This window comes from Cydia splendana, chromosome 6 (assembly GCF_910591565.1).
Source record: "Cydia splendana chromosome 6, ilCydSple1.2, whole genome shotgun sequence".
Taxonomy (NCBI): domain Eukaryota; kingdom Metazoa; phylum Arthropoda; class Insecta; order Lepidoptera; family Tortricidae; genus Cydia; species Cydia splendana.
The window spans coordinates 4,459,722-4,484,566 of record NC_085965.1 but is presented as its reverse complement, the minus strand read 5'-3'; the positions used below and the strand labels follow the sequence as shown (position 1 = coordinate 4,484,566).

Sequence of the window (24,845 nt, the reverse complement as noted above, 5' to 3'; positions counted from 1 at the left end):
CCGATCTACCGATTATACTTTAATGCAAAAAAACTGAACGATGTGTGATCTCATACAAAATACGTAGTTAAGACACGAACCATAACGTTAACGAAACAAACTACCCTCCTTGTGACGGTTTATTAAAAATAGAAATTTTATAACGCCGAGCTATTCCACTCATAGAGGTTTCGGAGACGGCTGCTTCCAGTTACAGAGGTAAAAATAAGAAATTTTCGAAAAAATGGATTTCGCTTATAGAGGTCCCAAAATTCCACTTATAGAGGTAATTCGTTGCCAAGGGACTGGAACCGAGAACTTGGGTCCACTTAAAGAGGTTTTCCACTAACCCAGGTTCCACTTATCCAGTTTCCACTGTACTTTAAACTAGTTTCTAAGTTGGCACTTTGCTCATACTTCGTTTGAAACTATGCTTGCCGCAGCACCAAGTGGCGAGTTGGGCAATATAAGTTAGATACTTATACCGTACTCTTTTATGCGTAATAGTACCTGCACTCATGTTGCGATTCCCGCTCCATAAGGCCGTGCAAGTGCAAAAGAGATTCAAGACCTGACTTGCCACTAAGTTTTGCGGCAACTATAGTTAAAAATATAAATGTTTCAGGTAAAATAACGCCGGGCCTGCCAAAACCACAAGTGCCCCCGTTCCACACGACGGTCGGGAACGTCACCGTCTCCGCGGGCGGCATGCTGGCGCAGCTCGGCTCTGGGTTGCTGGTCGTCCCTCTAGTGGGGATCATCTCTAATGTTGCCATCGCTAAGGCATTTTGTAAGTTGCTATGTCTGTCCCATCACGGAGCAATGGTATTCCGGACCTTTGGGAGGCGTGCGGGCAGGCGAAACCGACACCGAGGGGATGCTGCCCTTGCCCGTGTTATGGGACGCACGCAGAGGCAGCACCCGCGGGTGTAAGGACTATTGAGAGTTGATGGAATCTAAAATGAACTAGGTTATAGGGTGAAAGCGGTGGACTAGAGCTATGGGATAAAAAGAAATAAAAGATGAGCTTTCCTTCAACAGTGTACAAGTCCCACAGGCTCAGAGCAGAGCACTTAGCTTTTGAATTTGTTTTATTTTGCCTTGATGGTCAAAAAAATATTACTACCTACAGAGCGAATTATTCATCAGTATATGTTACTGGTGATTTTTTATGTTTTTTACTAGAAATGTATCTAAGTAAAGTGTCATTCTATGGAACTTGCTAACTATGTAAACAAACCGCCATATTGAAATTGTCAAAGAATTATGAAATTTATGAATTTACTAGTGACTTTTGTTTAATACATAGTTACTTATTAACTCACATTTATAGACGGGTCTAACGCGAATTTTACTTAGTTAGCAAGTTCCATAGAAAGACACTTTTATCTTAAGTACAGCTTTTATCTTAAAGTAGATCGTAATATGAATATAAACTAGATGTTAATATGATGGAGTCTTTTCACCTAACTGCATGACGCAAATAAGGGTATTTATTGTGTGTATCGTGAGTGATTCACGTTCATTCTCAATTCAAAATGTTGAATTGAGAATTAACTTTTAACAGTTCTCATTCCGAAAATACTTATTAAATTTCTCTATTCTGTCAAGTCTGTTTTAAATGTTTTAATGGCCGTGATACAAACTAATCTTATTCCAATAATTTCAGCAAACGGCAAAACGTTGGACGCAACACAAGAGATCATAGCTCTCGGCGTTTGCAATGTGGTGGGTGCTTTCTTCCGCTCTTTCCCCGTTAACGGTTCCTTCACTCGAAGTGCCGTGAGCGACGCTTCGGGCGTACGCACCCCCGCCGCTGGATTCGTTACCGGTGAGTAAAAACCAGAAGTAACTACACGGAGCAAGCGATCAAAATGGTATAAACATGACGTGATGGGCGCTTTCTTCAGCTTCTTCCCAGTTAACGGTTCCTTCACTCGAAGTGCCGTGAGCGACGCTTCGGGCGTACGCACCCCCGCCGCTGGATTCGTTACCGGTGAGTAAAAACCAGAAGTAACTACACGGATCAGGCGCTCAAAATGGTGTAAACATGACAATGCAAAGTCTTTGACTCCTTTCCCGTGAATGGTTATTAAAACCACAAGTAGACACGCACCATGCGTGTATGTGTGAGCAGGTTCAATTAAATAGATGTTTTTTGTCGATTCAGTTTTTGGATTTTTTTCAAAATTGCTAATAAATGGGGGTGCACGAGGTCTACGGCTCGCAGAGTTTAGTTTACATGTACATTAATACTTACATTCATTAAATTAATAAACATCATTAAACACACAAACTGTTGCATTTTGCTCGTTCAAAATTCGTATGCTGTTGAATAAATTGCTGCACAGATAACCTTTGCATTGGATTCTCGCTGCACCAATTTGTAAATGTTAAACATGTTAACAATAAATTTGCTGAATCCAGATGCGAATTTCTGTGATCATTTCGTACGTAATTTATGTACAATGATAAATTGGATGAATAAAAGTTTTTGATATTGTTGTATTTAAATCGTACGCGAGACATCGTAAACACGCCAATATGAGATTTTATAATTTATGAAACACACGCCAAAAATACAGAAATAAAGGGCCCATACAGATGGACTGCAAAATTTGTATGGGAACTGCACGTCGACTGCAACGTTGGCGTGCAGTTCCCATACAAGTTGAAGTTAGGTTGCAGCATTGACGTATAATATCTAAGGACGGGCCTTACAGGTACTGAAACTGGTACTAGTTCAGCGGTGTTACTCACGAATTCCAGCCAATCGTGCAGTCTAACGCAACTAGTCGCGACCAATAGCGCGCTTAATGCGAACCCATCAACCAATCGCGCGCGTGATGCGAACTCATCAACCAATCGCGTTGTAGCGGTTTCACACCGCTGTACTGGCCCTGTTATGTCTCATTATTATTGCCCGTAAAGCCAGTCCCTAGATATCTATGTCAATGGGTTGCAATTCATCTGTACCGGTCCAAAATGTCTTCAAATACAATGGAGTCCGTCTTCTAGAGTCTAAATCGAATAAAGGGAGTTCCTGAGTTATATATGTTCTGTAGGTATCTAAGTAGGTATGCATGTATCTATGTAAGTATGTATATCGCCACCTAGTACCTAAAGTACAAGCTTTGCTTAGTTTGAGGCGAGGGCGATCAGTGTAAGATTGCCCCCAAATATTTATTTATAAAACATGCTAACGGTTTAAAAAACAGAAGCCAAAACTTAGTTCATATTTTTGCGTAGAACTCGACGCGACAACGTGAACTCGGAACTTCATAAATCATAAATACCGCATCATACTTTACGTCCCGGCGCCCCATGTGGTTTTAAAGTGTTCAGACATTCAAAGAATTTATTTGTTCTGCATACGTTTATTACAAGAAGATAAAACAAATATGTCGCTTAGAATACCTACAGGTTTTTAATACTTGTGTTATTATTCCTGGTGGTGAACTTAAGCTTAAACCTACATTTAAAGTTAGGTAGCTACTTACTAAAGATTAATTGATTGTATACCGGCTAATATAGATATCGTTGTACGTCTTTGTACATAATGCGGTCACTCTGGTTGTCAAAAGTTGGCATAAAATATGCCAGTCTCAACCAAGAGGTCTAGCTTCTATTTGAAGTCAACCTTATCGACAACCGACAAAGTGGTACCTTTTAGTTGAAAACGGCACAAATATGGTGCTGTATAGCGGCATCACTTTGCCTCTTAAACGGCGGGCAAGATTTTACTTAGACATATCTTAGCAGTCAATGTATTTTTGGTAGCTAATACCGTAGCTACCAAATATTAGACACAACTGTAGCCGCCGTGCAGGTCAGGATGTCGACGACTCAAATAAAAAGCTTCAATTCTTAGTGAGCTGATATAATTTTCCAAAGTACTGGTTTACAAGGGTTCTTGACTAAACGGTTAAATGTAGAAGTGGTGTGGTTATTGTATGGAGGCTGATGAGAGAGTGATTTGCAATATTTGGTCAGTACAAAAGGTGGTTTAAACTTGGGTGCCTCTAATTGGCCGCGATACAGAGTATGTGGAGCGCTCCTATTGGTGCTTTAGAAAAAGCTTCCAAATACTAGCCGAGCCCGACGGCTGCGTTTAGCTACTGCATTAGGAAAGTATTAAGAGTTTATACAAATAAAAGGTTGCGTTCGCAACACAACTCAATAAATTGATTTCTTTTTTTCAGGAATAATAGTGCTATTGACTCTGGCACTACTAACCCCGTACTTCTACTTCATCCCTCGGGCAGCCCTGTCCGCCGTGATCGTGTGCGCCGTGCTACATATGGTCGACATCGACATCATTAAGAAACTGTGGAGGTCCAGCCGTGAGTATTGATCATAATAGGCCCGATTTTTATTGTTTTATCAATTTTTTAGGGTTCGGCCGTATCTCATGAACCGTGATAGCTAGGCAGTTGAAATTTTCACACATGATATTAACAAAAAATACTAAAAACAGAATAAAATAAATATTTAAACGGGTTGATGATGTTGTATTTTTTGGGATATAATATATCCCGCCTAGAATGGGGAGCTCTTCAAACCGAATTTCATCCATCATTTCAATATAACGGAAAAAACCGGCCAAGTGCGAGTCGGACTCGTACACGAAGGGTTCCGTACCACTACACAAAAAACGGCAAAAAAATCATTATTATTATACAAAATCACAACTTGACCCAATATGTAATTTTCCGTTCAGTTACCTACGAAAATACCAGACTTTTTCGTAACTTAATGGAAGATTTTTAGGACATACATTTTAAGACCGACTAAATCTGAAATCTAAAAAAAAATCGACAACAAAATATAAATCGGCTCCATGTATTAATATTTGTACTTAATTAAGGTATTACATATTTATACTTACATGTTAATTATTTTTATTTATTCAAACAAAATTTATATAGTCTGACACTATTAACCCTGTCCCTACAATTTAGAGTTAACTTATTATCTAAGGTACACTACACTTTACAAAAACAGTTTTATAAAATACCACTAACCACTACCATCCATCGCCTCACAATACTTCAGACAGATACTACATACACTTGCCCATCAACTTACAAACAAATCACTTTCAGGAGCCCATAACCCTTCAAGTGGCGGTCAACCCGTGAATGGTCGATGCGAAAACCAGTAAACTGTCATCCACCAGTGAGTGGTTAATGAGGTTTTTACGTATTTAGAGGTGAAATTGAACGCATTTAAGTATAGTTACGCACTGCTAGCGCCCAAAATTACGTAGCGAGTTAGAGAAGGATAGCATACCATAAGAAACACAAAAACACTTGGTATAAAATTTGTTGCTGAGGACCATTGATTCGGGATCGACCGCCTAGTACGAGGTCAGACTCATTTTTTAAGAGGTTGTTTTGTAAAAGAAATTGTATCTTAGGTCCCTTTTATCGATTTAATCTTAAAGATAAAAGTCTTCCTTTGATAATTAAATAGCAATTACCTCCAATAATCAATTACTTTTATGGTGGTAGTCATTTTTAACAAGGAAGCTGGAAAACTGTCATTCTTCCGGAGTTTGATTACGTCTGGCCAAATGTATAAACATTAGAATAATTTAATTGCTATATTCAAATAGCCTATATAACGCTGATTCTAACAATATGTGCTTTAATATTCTTTAAAACATAGAAAAGCTTAACTCGACGATTTTGTAAAATTTTCCTAATCTGCGCTGACCACCCACCGGGGCCCCGCCACTTGACTACTTTTCGCGTTTTCGCTGGCGCCACTGGAAGGGATAATGTCCTTAGTACCTAGTAGCTTTCAAAGTTACAGCCCTTAAATATAAACGGACTACATTTTGATTTTATAGCATTTAATTTAATAGATGCAGCTTGGGCCAGCACTTTATTCTTTTCTACAAAAACAACAGACTGTCCACACTGATTCAACTGACTTATTGAATTTTTAATTTTTTTATTTTTTTTAAACAAAACTTTTTGTTTACGGAACAAAAAGCAAATATTATTCTTATCCCAAATAAAGAGGTTAACCCTGGGACTACCGCGATGAAAGACGATGATAACAAGGGCTGTCCTAACTAAACATTAGCTCGAACCAAACAAAACACTGTCATTCTCAAAACCTGAGTTTCAACCCTGTTTCCAATAACCATCAGTAGTAGATATTACAATATCTGACTACGATATAAACACGAAAGGTATAACTACTTATACATCTCACCGGTTTGTACCAATGAGTTTTTAAGAACTTATGTACGAAATGATATTTACCAGTCGCTTTTCGGTAAACTCACCATGTATATTCAGGAACAAATCAACAAGTTATGCTTACTTATACATAAGTTAAGACAAAGTTTCCTCCTTCTCAGAAACTTACATCTTCCATTTGTCAACAGGACTAGATATAATACCATTGTACATTTGTGTGCTGCCTTGCGCTCGGTATAGAGATCGGTCTGATCTGTGGAGTGGCCATCGACAACTTACATCTTCCATTTGCCAACAGGACTAGATATAATCCCTTTGCTGGGTACATTTGTGTGCTGCCTTGCGCTCGGGATAGAGATCGGTCTGATCTGCGGCGTGGGCATCGACGTCCTTTTGCTCTTGTACTACAACTCCCGACCACCTCTCGACGTGAAATATATTGAGGTATGAATTGATTATCCTTAATTCTTTATAGAGAACACTTAAATAGTATACATCTTTTTGTATTTTTTTCTCATGCAAAATTTATCGACAGGACTAGATTGCCAAATTCCTTGTAGCATCGTTGCTCGTCCCGTGAGCACGCCTTATGCTCGTTAATAAACATATGTGACGTTTTCAAGTAAAAGTAAAAGTACCACATTGTCGGTTGTCGATAAGGTTTATTTCAAATTGAAGCTTTTTATATTTCAGGAAGAAAATCTCCCACCACATTATTCTATCCACCCAGTGGGCAATCTCCATTTTGCTGGAGCGGAAAAAGTGAGATTAAAGCTCTCTTCGCTGAAAAATGATAATAAAGCGACATTAAAGCAACTAACTATCGTACCTGGAGCTAATGACAGTGTTTTATCAAACGGAGCTGTGAGCCAGTGCAATGGCGGTGCAAGTAATGCGACAGGAAGAGATACTGCTGGCCGGAGGTCGAGTGTACTTGTGATACATTGCGACTGTTTGTATAGATTAGACTATACATTTTTACAGGTTTGTAATGTTTGCATCTTTATTTCGAGATTTCTTTTAGGTACTATTTCTATTATTTATTATTAGATTTATATTAATTAGCCTCCTAAAATCATTAAAAATGTTACATGGCTCCTCTACACGATGGGCCAACGTCGGCCAATCCAAATTTATGCGTTAGAGGGAGAAAGTGATATTGCTATCTCATTCTACCGCATAGCTGCGTCCCTTGGATTGGCCGACGTTGGCGCATCGTGTAGAGGAGCCAACAAACTTGAACAATGTTTTTGTAGATTAGTTAATTTATTAACCTTTAAAGTGATGAAGTTTAAGTTTACAGTTAGTACTAACCTCGCGTTGGTGTGGTGAAAAAAAAAATTAGGGTACCAAATTTGTTTAACCCTCTTGCTTTGAAACCCTCGCAACGTTCAAGATTCCACTTTTCAAAGCACTCGCTACGCTCGTGGTTCAGAGTCTTTCACTTGCTCGGGTATCAAAATTACCACGAGGAGTCAAACAACAACTTTGCCTCCTTGTAAAATAAATAACTATTTGAGGCTATAATTGAACATTCAATGCACTTACCGCAACGCAAACCGCTACGTCAAATCCCGATGCTGCTATGTTGACGCACACACCGCAAACTCGGTTAAAATACCTGCCCTATTAGATTGGTATTCCGTACATTATTGTTTACAATATGTAGTGTATTATGTAAAAAAAATATGTAATTAAAGATATATCTTTAATTACATAATTTTTTTACATAATACACTACATACTGGTTCCTTATTTATGAGAAATGATGTGCATTTTCAGTACAGTTTTAAGAAGTTACATTATGTCGTATTAAAAAATCATAGAAAAACGAATTAATTTCAGCGCCTGTCAGACGAACGCAAGATCGGATGAAAGTAGGTTTTAATACCAACACATAATTATTAGGTTAATTGAATTAAATTACTTATAGCTTCAGTGTGTTTAGTTCGTTAATCAAACATAATTAACTTTGATATACTATTTCTGCTTAATTATTGAGTAGTTAGTGAATTATTAAACGCGGTTGGGTTTGAAAATAAAACAAACAGTGCAAAATCATTACGATAGTTTGTGAAAAATATGTATGTATATTGGAACTTATTTAATTCATAATTTTCCAGAGTATGAAGATGTTAGTGACAGAGTGGTCACGCAGTGGACTCGTGGTGTGGTGCGACGCGCTTCCTCTAGTGAGAGATCAGCTAAGAGCTGTTCTACCTGACGCCGTGTTTTGTGATACTCAGCAGTTACCAGTAGTTCTTGCAGGTAATTGACTTACATGTATAAAAATTTAGTGACAAAGTGGTCACGCAGCGGACGCGTGGTGTGGTACGCTGCGCGGCCATTCGTGAGAGAACCGGTAAGGGCTGTTCTATATGACGCCGTGTTCTGTGATACACAGCAGTTACCAGTAGTTCTTGCAGGTAATTGACTTACATGTATAAAAATTTAGTGACAAAGTGGTCACGCAGTGGACTCGTGGTGTGGTGCGACTCGCGTCCTCTAGTGAGAGAACAGCTAAGGGCTGTTCTATATGACGCCGTGTTCTGTGATACACAGCAGTTACCAGTAGTTCTTGCAGGTAATTGACTTACATGTATAAACATTTAGTGACAGAGTGGTCACGCAGTGGACGCGTGGTGTGGTGCGACGCCCGGCTGCTCGTGAGAGAACAGCTAAGGGCTGTTCTATGTGACTCCGTGTTCTGTGATACACAGCAGTTACCAGTAGTTCTTGCAGGTAATTGACTTACATGTATAAACATTTAGTGACAGAGTGGTCACGCAGTGGACGCGTGGTGTGGTGCGACGCGCGTCTGCTCGTGAGAGAACAGCTAAGGGCTGTTCTATGTGACTCCGTGTTCTGTCATACACAGCAGTTACCAGTAGTTCTTGCAGGTAATTGACTTACATGTATAAAAATTTAGTGACAAAGTGGTCACGCAGTGGACTCGTGGTGTGGTGCGACTCGCGTCCTCTAGTGAGAGAACAGCTAAGGGCTGTTCTATATGACGCCGTGTTCTGTGATACACAGCAGTTACCAGTAGTTCTTGCAGGTAATTGACTTACATGTATAAACATTTAGTGACAGAGTGGTCACGCAGTGGACGCGTAGTGTGGTGCGACGCGCGGATGCTCGTGAGAGAACAGCTAAGGGCTGTTCTATGTGACTCCGTGTTCTGTCATACACAGCAGTTACCAGTAGTTCTTGCAGGTAATTGATGCATGTATAAAAATTTAGTGACAGAGTGGTCACGCAGCGGACGCGTAGTGTGGTGCGACGCGCGGCTGCTCGTGAGAGAACAGCTAAGGGCTGCTCTACCTGACGCTATTGTCTGTGATACACAGCAGTTACCAGTGATTCTTGCAGGTAAGTCTTACCTATATTTAAGCGGGTTACTTACGCTTTAAGAGTCACACGAACTTGCTGCCAAAAAGCCGCTCCTGTGCAATCGAAGTTAAGCACTCATTTAAAAAATGATATGTTTAAATTTCGCAAAATTTTGCATGAACATTTGCGTAACATGTCTGGTACTTACCAACTAGTTTTCAGTTTACATTGTCAGTTTCCATTTGCAGCAGTAAATGCTATCGACAGCAATGTCGCGCCGCAATACTGAAGCAGTAACGCTGGTCTGAATCCAAATAGTACCTTTAGCTTTCTATCTAAATGAAATCTCCAAAAAGAAACAAACCAAACAAATTAATATAAAAGCATTCTTCAATTGCTACAGTTCAATAAATAAATCAACACTGTTTCATTTTTATTTAAATTGAATGTTGTCGCCACTCTAAATACAATAACGTCCGGCCTTCCTTTGCTCTTCACAATATTGGAATTTTAAAACATTCGCGTTGCTTTGTTGGAATTAAGTACGTACAATATTTTGCGGTGTGTCACATGTTATTATTGCAATATAAAAAATCATATCGGGTTTTAAAGCCCGTGTTTTTGTTGTCTATTTTTTCTCTCGTCAGATCCGATAGGTATAATTTGCTGGATAGACAGGGTTTTCTATTCTGTACAATATAAGCGCAATTTCACCGTATGTTCTACAAAATCTTCCTTTGAATTACGAAAACGTATGTAATGTAATATGTATTTCCGTACTCAACGGAAATTTACATGCCTACTCGTCATTTTTTCGGTACAAGTTGTGGTTTCGTAGATATTCCGGCCAAAATGAGGAGCTCTTCAAGGCAGACAAATTTTATCAAAATCTAACGAGAAAAAGAAACCTACCGTTTAACTCATAAATGTAAAAAAATACTTAAGTTGTTTCATTGCAAAGGCTCCGCCTAAGAACGTACTATTACTTTTCCCACATTTTCCCAGTATAGATAGTCCAGGTCAAAGGTACCACCCCTGCATAGAGGTTTGTATGCAGGGGTGGTACCTTTTCTCTGCAGCGGACTGTACGTACAGATTAAAGTTCTTTGATGATATAATAATACAATTAAATACTTAATTAAATTGTGTACAATTTGTTGCAGACGCTCGCTCATCAGGCGACCACTCGGGCGTTAGTGATACTCAACTTTAGTGCTTCGTCTAGCTTAGTGTCAAGTTAGATGATAAATAATATTGTGTTGTGCTGTGACTTATACAATTTTATCGTATACTTATATGAATTTTGAATTTTAACCAGTGATCTAGTGGCTGAACTTAACATCATGGGGGAGTCTAAAGCTCACAGACTCCGTTGGTTGGGCCATCTTGAGAGAATGGATGAAGATCGGAACGTGAAAAGAGCGTACCTGGGCCGCCCAGTAGGAGGACGTCCTATCGGACTCCCCAGCCTCGCTGGGGCGACATGGTGGAGGCGGATCTGCGCGAACTTCAAGTCAACATATGGCGAGAGGTCGCACAGAACCGAGAAAAGTGGCGCTGCCTTGTTAGTGTAGTAAATAAAGGTAGTGGACCCCGCAGTAATTCCTCAGCCTGAAAAAACTTTACAGTATGATAAAGTATCAATAAATAAAAAGTATTGTATAAATTTCCAAATAATAATAATAATAGAATTAAAGTAAATACCTAAAGTCTTAAATCGTTAATATCTTTTTACGGAAAAATGCTCCGTTCAAACTTTCTTCGCCAGACATATTCATGTAACTTATTGCAACAATATATGAAATATCAAAAAAATATCCCAGCAGAAATACCAGTATTAATAAAATAAATTTTTTTGGCGTGGCGTTGGATTTTTTTACCCACTACGCCAAATTATATTCCTAAGATCATATAAGAAGAAAAAAATGACAGAGCAATTTTCCCATGAAAATGAGCGTCAAAAAAAGGAAGTATCATAAAAAAATATTCTCATGTTTGACAAAACTTTTAGATTTTTTTCTAGTATCACATACTGATACAAATAACTTATTTTGTAAAATAATTTTGGACTGAGGAATTACTCGGTTCAATATATAATCAGATTTGTGTTTTTACCTAACTTAGGAGATTGTTTTTTTTGGATATTTATAATGTTAGTCTCGGCTCATACTATACAATAACCAAGCTAAATTTCATCGACTGAGAAATTAATGCATGGGTCTCCATTAGACATGTGCGCCGATGGCAAAATCATCGGCGGCGGCGTCCGATGATTTTTTGACCGGCGGCGGCGGCGTGATCGGCGTGAAATCGGCGTGGCATAATTTTTGATACTTCATGAGAACGTGGCTTTAGAAACTCTATATTAAAGCCTTCTGAGTATTTACTAGGCTCTACAAAACATATTATGTGTGTTTTCTAAATTATTGCCAAATATTATATCCCATCAGGTCATTTGGCAACCAATTCTTACCAACCTTCGGTTTACGTTTATAATACTAACGGTATCTATGTTTTTTTTTCTTTTTTTTGTATAATAAATAAATAAATATAGGACATTCTTATACAGATTGACTAAGTCCCACAGTAAGCTCAAGACGGCTTGTGTTGTGGGTACTCCGACAACGATATATATAATATATAAATACTTAAATACATAGAAAACAACCATGACTCAGGAACAAATATCTATGTCATCACCCAAATAAGTTCCCTTACTGGGATTCGAACCCAGGACCATCGGCTTCACAGGCAGGGTCACTAGCCACTAGGCCAGACCCGTCGTCATTTTTAATCATGTTTAAATATTAATATAAAACGATTAAAAATGACACCTTAAAACGCTACATTTTTGGGAGTATAATGACTTTGTAAGCGTAGTACAAATAAAACACAAAAAAATGTCTTTATAAGTTAAGTCCTAAGTTAAAAAACAAAAACTATATTGACTTTTCCCAGCCGCTGTCGCCTCACCTTTTAATTTGTTACGAAATAATGAACTACCTACTTTACATTTATCTGACTGGAGTTTATCAGAAATGTATGTTAGAATAAAGAATATATATAAAGATGTTGTCGTTTTCGAAAGTAAACGTCTCTGGCAGGTTGATTCTCTCAATGCCTTAGAAGTGTCCCGTATTGCATGGTACTTGCAGGCGAAAACCCGCGTGTCTTCAGACCTACATACTGCGAGCCACTACCCAAAGATTTGATAGACGAGCCCTCAGACGGAAAATTTAAGAGTCGCTCTAAAAACTTTTTATGAGATAGGTAATACATTGTATTTCATAAAAGAGTTTTATGGAATATTAAGGTTTACTTTGTTTTCTTAATTGCAAGCTTAATGATAACCCTTGGTGATTTAAGTTCCTATAAGTATAACTAGAGTTTTATAATATTGATTGAAATATATATTGTAAAGTAAAAGAAGCTGATAATCACCATAAAATGACTAAGAATAAAATTGATCTTGTGTAATTTTAAATTATATATTATGTGATAAATAAATCAGCGTAAAGTGAAATATCATATGATGACCTTTATGCGTGTCAACATCAGCATCACACGAAAAATCATAAAATAAGCAATTTTAATCGTGGTGACAGCTGGATGGAGATTCTAAGATGAAAATAGCATGTTTATGTCCTAGAATATGAACTGGTATTTTCTTGACATTAGTTCACTGATTAAATTGACAATCAAAAGACTATTAATGTAAAACAAACTGCGTTCTATAAAAAAGCTGTGCGATAAAACATCAAAATATAAACTGTAATCCAGAAATTAGATCTTGTTTAAATTAACGCTAAATCGTTATCACAGCTAACACCGCAACGACAAAAATGATGCTAATTGATTTCACTGGCAAATAATAAGCGAAAAAGCGTAAGGATTTTTAAATTATAAGTACCTCTGACACTATCTAGTCACTACGCAACATGCAATAATACACGATAGGTATCAAAATTTTTCACGCCGATTATACGCCGGTCAAATTTATCGGCGGCGGCGGCGTGGAAAAATCGTCGGCGGCGGCGGCGCGGCGGCGCGGCGCACATTTCTAGTCTCCATACAACAACTTGCTTCATTTACTACCCTATGTGTCGGAGGCCAAGTCTCATTTTGGGTCGCTGAGCCAACGGAGTAAGTAAGTACAACCAGTGACCATTAGCGTTAAACATTATGCTCAGAATGTTATTAATTTAAGGAATCTCTAGAAAAATTTAAGGTTAGGATGTCAGCTGCGTTACTGATGCAACATTATTGCAGCGGCGTTGATATCACGGTTGACTGTCAATTTCCTTGATAAATTGTATGAAGTTCGCCGTCGAATTACTGTCACGATTATGACGTTCAATCAGTCAGTCATTTTACTAAATAAATTGACAGATTCAGCGCCCGCGTCAAGGTCGCAGTGGTAATGTCGCAACAGTAACGCAGCTGCTGTCAACTCGAATGTCACTTTTACCGTACCTACCCAATACTTAAGGATTTTGAAGTCTAATTTCTGGTTGTGAATTATAAGCATCTACACCGATCAGTGATTAATATTACAGGTTATTTAGTTACCATAGTATATAATACGTGAACATTTTCGGCAACATCATTTTATTGACAGTGATGTATCTGTTGTAGTGTGATGCAATCTGTGACCTGGCTCCAATTTCACCACGGCTACAATTGTCAGTGACATATGTCGAGCGACAATTGTCAAGCGACAGGTGACATATTACAATTTTATAAAATATTTTCTATAGAAATACTTACAAACATGACAGGCATTTTGCTACAATTGTATGTATTACAATTATGTTGTGAAACAAGAATTATTTTTTCTAGTCGACATATTTGTAGAATTGTCGGTGAATCTTGACAGGAAATGAGTTATATGTCGGAATTTCGTGACAGTTGTAGTGTTTCTTGTGACAATTGTCATAAACTTAGCAAGAGAAATATCTGTTTTTTTCCGATATAATAAAGTTTTTTTTAATAATACGATGATGGTGGCAAACAGGAATACGGCCCGCCCGATGGTAAGCGGTAACCTTAGCCCATGGATGCCTGTGACGTCAGCAACAGTGATGTTTTACAATTGTCGCACCTGTCACCGTGGTGAAATTGGGGCCTGATGATTCATAAGATTTTTTTTAATGAATAGGTTTATTACATAAGTATGTGTTGAGTTTGATGAATTTAATAAATATAAGATATAAATATAAATATTTTATAAAGGTCCATGAAATATTAGGCTAAATTAGATACCAATCAAATTAAAGCTTTATAATTTGATACGAATACGATAAAGTGATACTGTTTTTTTTCTCGTAAGCTAGTTGTAGAGCTTATAGTAGTAGTGGTTTTTCAGGGGCAACAATGTATCAATGCTAGTGATTAATTAAATAACGACTCACGATTGTTATCGATATCGATACCAAACTATTTCAATCAAAATAAAAAAAAAATCGTAACTTGGTGTTTTCGTCCAGGGGGGCGATTTTTGAATATCGATCGCTCGATTTCGTCACTCGAAAATTGTTGAAAAACGGCGAAATGCTTATTTTTGAAATACGAGCGATAGAAATTTGGAATTTGGTATTGTCCACTCGTTTTTAAATAGTAGAATTTAAATGCATAGTACTGGAGATATTATTTAACGAAATACACGAAATCGAGGGGTCGAATTTCAAAAATCGGTTCCAGTTCCCTCGTTAGTCGTAGTTAGTCGGTAGTTCGTCGTTAGTACATTCGACAGCGTGACGTCACGTACGCGTTTGCGTTAAGACACATATTGTATGAGATTTTGAGTTTCCAAAACGCTTGGCGCGCTGTTCAAAATCCCATACAAAAATAGACATTACGCAAATGCGAACCCCTTGTCACGCTATCTAATGAAATCACTAGGGGTTCTTGTGTATATTTATATGTAAATCTATAGTTACTGTCAACTAAACAACTAAATCAGTAACAATATCTAAGTCGTCAGCATCAATGCATAAATAATTTATAACTTTGTATGTATTTAACTTTACATAATTGCTCAATTGCTAATATTTGTATATAATTTGCGAGCCAATCCGCAATATTGTTTGGTTAGGTCTCCATATTTTACAAAGCAAACTGTGATCCCACTGATCTTTCTTATTATAAATCCATTCGTGCGAAATATTTAAATACCTACAAGAATGTGAACAATGTACATATTAAGTTTTTCTTTATAATTATTAAGCCTTTTATTCCTTAAATATATAATACTACATTTAATTTTTTTTTTAATTTCTAATGTAGGGCCCTTTTTGGGTATAGGCCTCCTCCAATCCTTTCCAGTATATCCTAACTTTTGCATCTTGGGTCCAATTAGGCCCAGATATTGAGACAATATCGTCTATCCACCTCGTCTGTGGTCTCCCACGGTGTCTGGTACCTTGAGGTCCTTTCCATTCTGTGACCGCCTTTGTCTATCTTTGGTCTTCTAATCTGGCTAAGTGACCTGCCCATTTCCACTTTAGGGATCTTGAGTAATCAAGCGCATCTATGACCCTAGTTATTTTTCTTATATCTGTATTAATTAAGTTGTTTATTTTTAGTAAATAATTTGTCATTTTTCCTTATTGTTTCTTTCCATCCATTTCAGACTTCATGTAGGTAACCATACAGAATGATTTTTAAATTGGGCAACATATTGATCCCGTGCTAGTTTACCTTCCAGATTTTGAAAACAAGTACAGTCAGGGACAAAAACATGTCAATTTCTACAAAAAAAAAATGAGCCAATGATGCCAATCTATTCCATTTCTATCCAGGGTCTAAAGCTTTTTCGAGACCAACCTAGATTAGGGCACTAAAAAGCTAGGAATGAAAGAATATATTTTTATTTCATTTCTGCATTGCGGTTCTTAAAAGCACTGGAAGAAAAAATGGCTTAGACATTAAAAAAAATGTAAGTAATGCAAGTTTAACATGGATATTATTTATTCTACACATTATATACTAAATACCAATATTATGGTATTTTGAATTTCTCTATGCTTAAGCATTTTTAAGCCCGGTAGAAATACATTTAAAAATTAATGAAAACCTTGTAAGTAATAGGGCATAAGTTTGGATATAAGCCTACAAATAAGAAATATAAAATGAAAGGTATTTAGATTTTTAATTACCGTGGTATTACATTAGCCTAATGCAATCATAATATTTTTTATCAGTAAATAAACAGTAAAATTCCCATTTTTATGTTTTGTACATTAATATTTTGCTCACAGTCAAAACTAAACCATGGACATGCGAAGTATTATATTGTTATTGGCACTAGCCGCCATAGCTCAAGCAGATCCGAAGCGCCATTACGATTTAAACCAAACGAGACCTTTATTCGAGCAGTTCATAAGGGATTACAAGGGGTGGAGTGGTGTGATGACCTCCCCGAGCGGGAGACAGGGGGAAGTTTGGGTGGGCTCCGGCCTGCCCAAAGGTCCGTCTGTCACCCCCGGTCCATCCTGGGCAACGTCACTAGCGACTGGCATTCGTGCCTCTTTCTAGTGGCGGCTAACATCCACACTGGTGTTGTCAGTAGGTGTAGGTTACTACTGACGACCTATACATAACCTACCTGTGCTAGGACCTGCACAGTAGAGCGCCGTACGCAAGGATGACGGGATCCTGGGGATTGAGCCATTGCCAACCCGCGTGGTAACACGTCTGCTTCGGCCCTAATTTCGGGCAAAACGGTAGCCCGGGCTACTAGCCACAGTCCGGGAAATGGTCAAGTGAGGAACCGTAGGTGGGCTCACGGCGAGAAGTGAGAGGGCCGCAGAGGCAGTTTCGGCTGCTGATGCGGTGGTGAAAGGCCATGCTGAGGAAGTGCGTTTAGGTGAATCGGGCGGAGGGCGTCTGACCTGGACGACCCTACGTCCCACCTTCACACATTTCCGATGTCGCGCAACTAGCCAACTTCTCACTTCTATACCCGAGTCGGTGTCCTAACGACTGAAAGCACCTTTTATATGTGTGTGTAAGCGTTCCCAAGGTGTGGGCCCTTGTAGGGTGGGAGCCGATGAGGATGAAGTTAATCGTTACGAACTATGGATACCAGGTCTAACGAAAAACCCCAAGCTGATCCAGCAGCGTCCATCGCTAATGGTGAAGCCACACAGGCGAGACAAGCTGTTCCAGTGACAGTGCGTCAGACCGAAACCCCGGCCCGTCCGCAACCCAGTTCATCTGGGGAGCAGACCGGCCCAAACCCCTTCCAGGACTGGCAGGTAGTGGACCGAAGGTCCAAGAAGCGACCCCCTGCTGGGAAGCCTCACCCTGCCAGACCTGTGAATTCTTCTTCCTCTAACCCACCCCCCCCTGTTAAACGTCAAGGTGGGGTGGCTAAGAAGAAGAAGAAAAACAAGAACCAGAGGCGTGCAGCTCGTCTAGCGCGAGAGCAGCAACTGGACAACACACCAACACCGACACACTCTGCAACCGGTGTGGGTGTGCAGGCTTCCCAGAAGCCGGCACCCAAACCGGCGCCGAACAAGCAGGTTGCTGCTGCCAGGCCTCCGCCGAAGGGAAAAGGTTCCACCCTACCCCCTAAGGCTGGAACGTCGGGCGACAGCCCTACGGGTTCGGCCGCAGATCCCTCCAAACGACGACCTGGTAAGCTCGCACGAGCCGCTGCTAAAAGGATGCGAGATGAGTCCTTCTCCCCGCAAGGAGACAACAAAAAGCAGCGACTAGTGAGCCCAAGCCAACCGTTGTCGTACGCACAAGCAGCGGCATCTGACCTGACGATCGTCATTACTGACGCGAAGTCGGGGAAGATCACCGCTGACCACTCCAACGCCATCCTCCGCGGGTTGCACCAAGCAATCGTGGAGGAGGCGAGGAGAAACCTCGTAGGAGCCAGGCCACCCAAATTCAAGGGCAAGCCCATCTTCGCTGAGGGGCAGCTGAGGGTCTTCGCAGAAGACGAATACTCGGCCGCCTGGTCTCAGCGATGTGTCCAGGCCCTAACCCTGCCAGACATCTCCCTTAAGGCGGTTCGCCAGTCGGAGATGGCAAGGAGAATTAAGTGCGGGCTCCTAATACCCAACATTAATAACTCGTCCTGGGAAGACGTCCGTCAGGCAGCTGACGGACTAAGGTACCAGAACGAATGGGCCAAGGTCGGGTCTTGGTCCATTATACAAATACTACGGCAAGACCAGGGGTGGTTTGTCGAGTTCACAATCCCCGAAGACCTCGTCCCCGCCTTCATGGAGAGGGGGAGATCCCTGAACTGTGGGGTGGGCAATGTCTACCTCAGGTTCAGGGGTCCCGGAGGCAAATACCTGGACCAGCCTCCCACCCTGCAAGGTTCCACCCTAAGGGTAACGGGAGTACAGGTCCCCAACGAACAGGCCGCGGGCACCTCCGAGCAGAGCAAGTCTGTCTCCGGGGAGAAAGTTGCCCCCCTGCCTCTACCCAAGCCGACGATACCCGAACTCTCGGAGGATGAGCTCCTTGGCACTGGTGAGGGACCAGCCGGGTCATCATCCGAGGGTGAGGACTTGTCGGCTTGGATAGTGTCGGGGTTGGCCGACATGTTCAAGGAGGGAGGGGAGATGCAAGATGCCGCCCCCACCACCGACAACATGGACACCAACTAGTGTCATCCAAGCAAACCTCCAGCACAGCGTGGCCGCTACGGCCCAACTCAGACGCTGCCTGGTAGGTTTGCCAACAGCCGTTGCCCTCCTACAAGAACCATGGGCGGGCAATGGATACATACGCGGGCTGTCCGACACGAAAGGTAAGCTCTACTACTCCACGGTACATGCCGTCCCTAGGGCATGTATCCTAACTACTAACAATATTATTGCACAACCGCTCACTGAATTCTGTTCCAGAGACCTGTGTGCGATTAAACTACAAGTTCCACTGCCAACAGGCTGTCGCGACCTAGTCCTCGCCTCGGCGTACATGCCCGGAGAGGACGAGCCACCGCCTGCCGAACTACAACGACTGGTCAGCCACTGCGAGAGATCAGGCCTCGCAATAATCATCGGGGCCGACTCCAACGCACACCACCCACTGTGGGGAATGGAGACCAGCAACAACAGAGGTAAGACACTTGTTGAATATCTTGTGACTACTAATCTAAACATTCTAAATATAGGCGCTGAACCAACATTTGTAAACAAACGATGCAGGACGATTATCGACCTGACTCTGGCTTCGGAGGAGGTCAGTGAACTAATTATGGGATGGCAAGTCTCCCAGGAGGCCTCCTGCTCAGACCATAGATGGATTCGCTTCAATCTACTAGCATCTAGAGACACACCAACCGCCCGGAGGAATCCCAGGAAAACGGACCGAGCCACTTTTAGGAAGGTCCTAGGGGAAAGCCTTGACCGGCTTCCACCGAGGGATGACCTTCGGGAACCGGCTCAGATAGAACAGCAGGTAAATATCTTAACTGATACCCTCGTAGACAGCTACCACAAGGCGTGCCCCTTAAAACCACCGGCAAAGACTGCCATAAAGGGTCACCAGTGGTGGGGCCCAGAACTGGAGAGACTCCGGGGGAAAACCAGAAGACTCTTCAACAGGGCCATGAACACAACGGCTGAGGTGGACTGGGATAACTACTACGAAGCCAAGGCCAGGTACAAAAAGAGATTGCGGTACTGGAGATCCCTGTCATGGAGGAACTTCTGCAGCAGCATTGAAACACTTGACCACGCCAACCGGGTAAGGAAAACCTTAGCGCACAAGCCCACATCACAATTGGGCTCACTGCGTAAACCCGATGGCACATACACATCTAGCCCTGCAGAGACCCAACGCCTTCTCCTGGTAACTCACTTTCCAGGATGCGTAAGTCTCGCCGATGCAGATCAGCAGGACGAGGAATACAGTACAACGGACAACAACTGGCAAATGGCGCACAGAGTCGTCACCGCTGAGAAACTCAGGTGGGCCATAGACAGCTTCCATCCCTTCAAGGCGGCTGGTCCGGATGGGATCTTCCCCGCTCTCCTACAGTGGGGTCTAGGACTCATCCAGGAAACCCTGACCGACATCATGGCAGCCTGCCTAGCCTGGGGGTACGTGCCCAGGAGATGGAGAGATGTAAATGTGGTATTCATACCTAAACCAGGTAAGAACGACTACACAGCTGCCAAATCCTTTAGGCCCATCAGTCTCACATCATTCCTGCTGAAGACCTTGGAAAAACTGTGCGACAGGGACCTGAGGGACCGAGCGCTAAAGAACATACCGATGCACAACAACCAGCACGCGTACAGCTCAGGTAAATCTACGGAGTCGGCTCTACACATGGTTGTAAGCCGCATTGAGAGGGCCATCCACGGCAAAGAAATGTGCCTCGGCACTTTCATTGACATAGAGGGCGCTTTTGACAAGACTCACTTTTCCAGTATAGGGAACGCCTTGGAAAGCCACGGCGCTGAACCCGGACTAGTAAAGTGGATCATGAACATGCTAAATCAAAGGACAATAAGGTATGTAGGTGAACCGCAGGCCGTAGCGGCGGTGCGAGGATGCCCTCAAGGGGGAGTTCTGTCACCTCTGTTGTGGAACCTAGTAGTCAACAACCTCATAACCAAACTGAACGAGGAACACTTCTACACAATAGGCTACGCTGATGATCTGGCAATATTAATATCGGGTAAATTTGCCAGTACAGTATGCGACCTCACCCAGGCAGCTCTTCGGATCGTAGAACGCTGGTGTAGAGATTTTGACCTATCAGTTAACCCCACCAAAACAGAAATGGTAATGTTCACCAATAAAAGGGCACTTGGCAACTTTACCAGACCAACACTTTTCCAGACTGAGCTACAGCTGACCGATGAAGTTAAGTACTTAGGGCTAACGCTCGACAGTAAACTCAACTGGAACAATCACATCAACAAACGCATAGACAAGGCGGGAGTAGTCTTCTGGCAGTGCAGAAGGATGATTGGTAGGAGGTGGGGACTCAACCCGAAAATTACCCTTTGGCTCTATAAGACTATAATCCGCCCCCTACTCTGTTACGGTGCTCTGGTTTGGTGGCCAAGAACAAACCTAGGCAACGTACGAGACAAGCTACAAAGACTCCAGAGGCTCGCATGCTCGGCCACCACTGGCTGCACGAGGTCCACTCCGACTGCAGCCATGGAGGTCATGCTAAACCTTTCACCGCTGCACCTACACATACAACAAGAGGCCAGTCTCTCAGCGGTAAGGTTACGAACCCTCAATATATGGTCTAACACCACAGGAGCTCTTCACACAGCATGCCTGGAAAAAGTATACAGCGAATTTCCAGTGCTCATGGCGGGCACGGATCGAATTCACAAACAAGCCATCTTTGACAAAAGGTACAAAATACAATTATTTGAGGACGACAACTACGAAGGACTCAATCCCCGGGAGCTGAGAATCTTCACTGATGGGTCCAAAACAGACAGCGGATCAGGCTCTGGAACCTTTTCAGAAGACCTGAACATGTCAATCACCACTCCGCTAGGAGCCCATAACTCGGTATTCCAGGCTGAGTGCATGGGCATCATTAACGCGGCGGCTGCCATCACTGCAAGGAAGGTAGTAGGATCCTCCATCCGCATACTCTCCGACAGTAGAGCAGTCTTAATGGCCCTAAAAAGCCATATAGTCACATCCAAACTTATACACGAATGCCACGAACGACTAATGGAGGTATGTCAGAACAATAAGATCACCTTACAATGGATCAAAGGACACAGTGGATCCCGAGGTAACGACGCCGCGGACGAGCTCGCCAGACAAGGATCGGGTGCGGGGGCGATTGGCCCGGAACCGATCCTCCCGATACCGTTTAGTAAGGTACGCTCAATGCTGCTGGCACGTACAGGGAAACTACACACAGAACACTGGCTAAACCAAACTGGATGCAGACAGGCCAAGCAAGCCATGCCGAGCATGAACGGTAAGCTCACAAGGGCGCTCCTTCAACTAGGAAAGGTTCGACTGAGTATGGTAACCAGTGTCATAACAGGTCATGGACTTTTTAACAAACATCTTTTTATAACAGGTGTCACAGACAGTCCCCTATGCCGTGGATGCATGGAGGAAGAAGAAACAGCCTCTCACGTGGTGTTGGAATGCAGCGGATTGGCCCCATACAGGGCAAAACATCTCGGATCCCCGAGTGACCTCCCCGAGGTCCTACTCAACATCAAAGGTCTGATAGGATTCCTCGAGGAGCTGGGCTGGCAAGACTAGTCCACCCCCTATCACGCAAAATAGGCGCAAGACGTCGAGTTGCGGAAAATCGCCCGAACTACAATACAATACAAGGGATTACAATCGTCAGTATAAGGACGCCACAGATAAAGAAATACATTACATCGCATTCAAGATGAACCTGCAGGCTATAAATAAGTTCAATGCAATGTCGAAAAACGTCACGTTTGGGATAAACAACTCCTCTGATTATACAGTATTGGAAATAAGACGCAAGTTGGGACTAAAAATACCTTTTCAATGAATTTAACTTCGTCATAATTGTTTCGGCAGTTTCAAAGTGTGTAATAAAGAATTAATTATTTCGTGGTTTAATTATAATATTTAAAAAGGCAATATAGGTAGGTCTATGATTTATTTACAATTTTATTTTTAATTATTAGGTAAATTACAAATCAAATGGTTTTATTAAATATTTGTGTTTTAAGTAGTCACATACTCACTATACATTTTTTTCATTAGTATACGACATCATTTAATAAATTATTAGGAAAAATAACATAAAATCTGCTCCCGATCGCAAAGTTCCTGTGTAATGTTTTGACAGTGGTCACATAAAACCATAGATAGGTAGGATAGGTTCGTTAGGTTGCTTCAGATGCTGGAAGGGCAAATTGTCCAGAAATAAGAACCCCTTGTAGCGGGGCTTCGTCGACTCAAGGAAGGGAAAGAGACAATGATTTTTAAGCACCATGTAAAAAAAATTCCATATAGATATACCTCTACACTCTCTACAGAACATTCAAAATATTTTTCACAATTTAACTGTTCAACATATAGAGACATACGATATATTTTTGTTAAGGTTTTGACGCTTAGTGTGATCTGCTACCTTCGATGCTGACTGTACCTACAGTTCTTCAAGATTAAAAAAAAAACAATATAATTGTACCAACTAAAACCGAATCATACTGGCAACACCAGTTGTCTTGTCTTAGCAATTAAATGTTTGTGATATTTTTTAATTACGTAGATGGAGGCCTACTATGGATGGCTTTATCCACTTGACAAAATATCCGTCACTTTTTAACGGAGCGCGATTGAAAGTGACGTATACCGTTTTATCACGTTGTCATGTAGACAAGAACGACCATCATATCCGCACTGAAGACATATGTAACTCCGTATAAGATGAATAAAGTCTAAGAAAAAAACGTGCCTCGGACATCAAGAAAAAGTCATTCTCGGATAGATGGCGCACACACCTTTGGCCTATGGTCGGCTAGATGGCGTTGACGACACCGTTTTATATTTAACAATTTTAACACATAGGTATCAGTGAATAAAAATAATAAAATCATTTATCCATATATATGTATAAATTTTTCGATAGTTTTATACGTTTTCATTTTGAGTTTTAGTCGTGTGTCGATAGATGGCAGTAAATTTACAGTGACTACAAAATTTACTATGACAGGACCCCTCTATACTATCTATTCTTTTTGTCCGTACTGAAGACCAAATATGTATTATACAAAAAAATCGGGCAAGTGCGAGTCGGACTCGCGCACGAAGGGTTCCGTACCATATAAAAAAAAAAACAAAAAAAAAAAGCAAAAAAAAACGGTCACCCATCCAAGTACTGACCACTCCCGACGTTGCTTAACTTTGGTCAAAAATCACGTTTGTTGTATGGGAGCCCCATTTAAATCTTTATTTTATTCTGTTTTTAGTATTTGTTGTTATAGCGGCAACAGAAATACCTACATCATCTGTGAAAATTTCAACTGTCTAGCTATCACGGTTCGTGAGATACAGCCTGGTGACAGACGGACGGATGGACGGACGGACGGACGGACGGACAGCGAAGTCTTAGTAATATGGTCCCGTTTTACCCTTTGGGTACGGAACCCTAAAAAGGAGTGGAACATAAAAAGAATGAGCAAGCAACACAAGAAAATAAGTCCAATGGAGTTCTAAGTGAATAAACGAATATAATTGGTTTAAATAACTATCTAGAATTATAAAAAAAATATTTTACACTTTACACTTTTCGCTGATATGAAAACAATAGGTACTTCTCAACTTCGTATGTACATAATTTTATTATTAACAAAACGA

At 41.2% G+C, this 24,845-nt stretch overlaps 1 protein-coding gene across 1 annotated transcript in view; it reads left to right on the top strand.

Moving 5' to 3' along the window:
- The window catches only part of LOC134791293 (sodium-independent sulfate anion transporter-like), a 46,317-nt gene extending 30,445 nt beyond the window's left edge, over positions 1 to 15,872 (top strand). The window contains exons 6-12 of the mRNA XM_063762296.1: positions 605 to 769; positions 1,649 to 1,810; positions 4,182 to 4,322; positions 6,490 to 6,635; positions 6,885 to 7,175; positions 8,315 to 8,459; positions 10,688 to 15,872. Coding sequence (XP_063618366.1) covers positions 605 to 769; positions 1,649 to 1,810; positions 4,182 to 4,322; positions 6,490 to 6,635; positions 6,885 to 7,175; positions 8,315 to 8,459; positions 10,688 to 10,737 — 1,100 coding nt within the window. The 3' untranslated portion in view covers positions 10,738 to 15,872. The remainder of the gene's footprint in view (positions 1 to 604; positions 770 to 1,648; positions 1,811 to 4,181; positions 4,323 to 6,489; positions 6,636 to 6,884; positions 7,176 to 8,314; positions 8,460 to 10,687) is intronic.
- Positions 15,873 to 24,845: the final 8,973 nt, after the last annotated feature.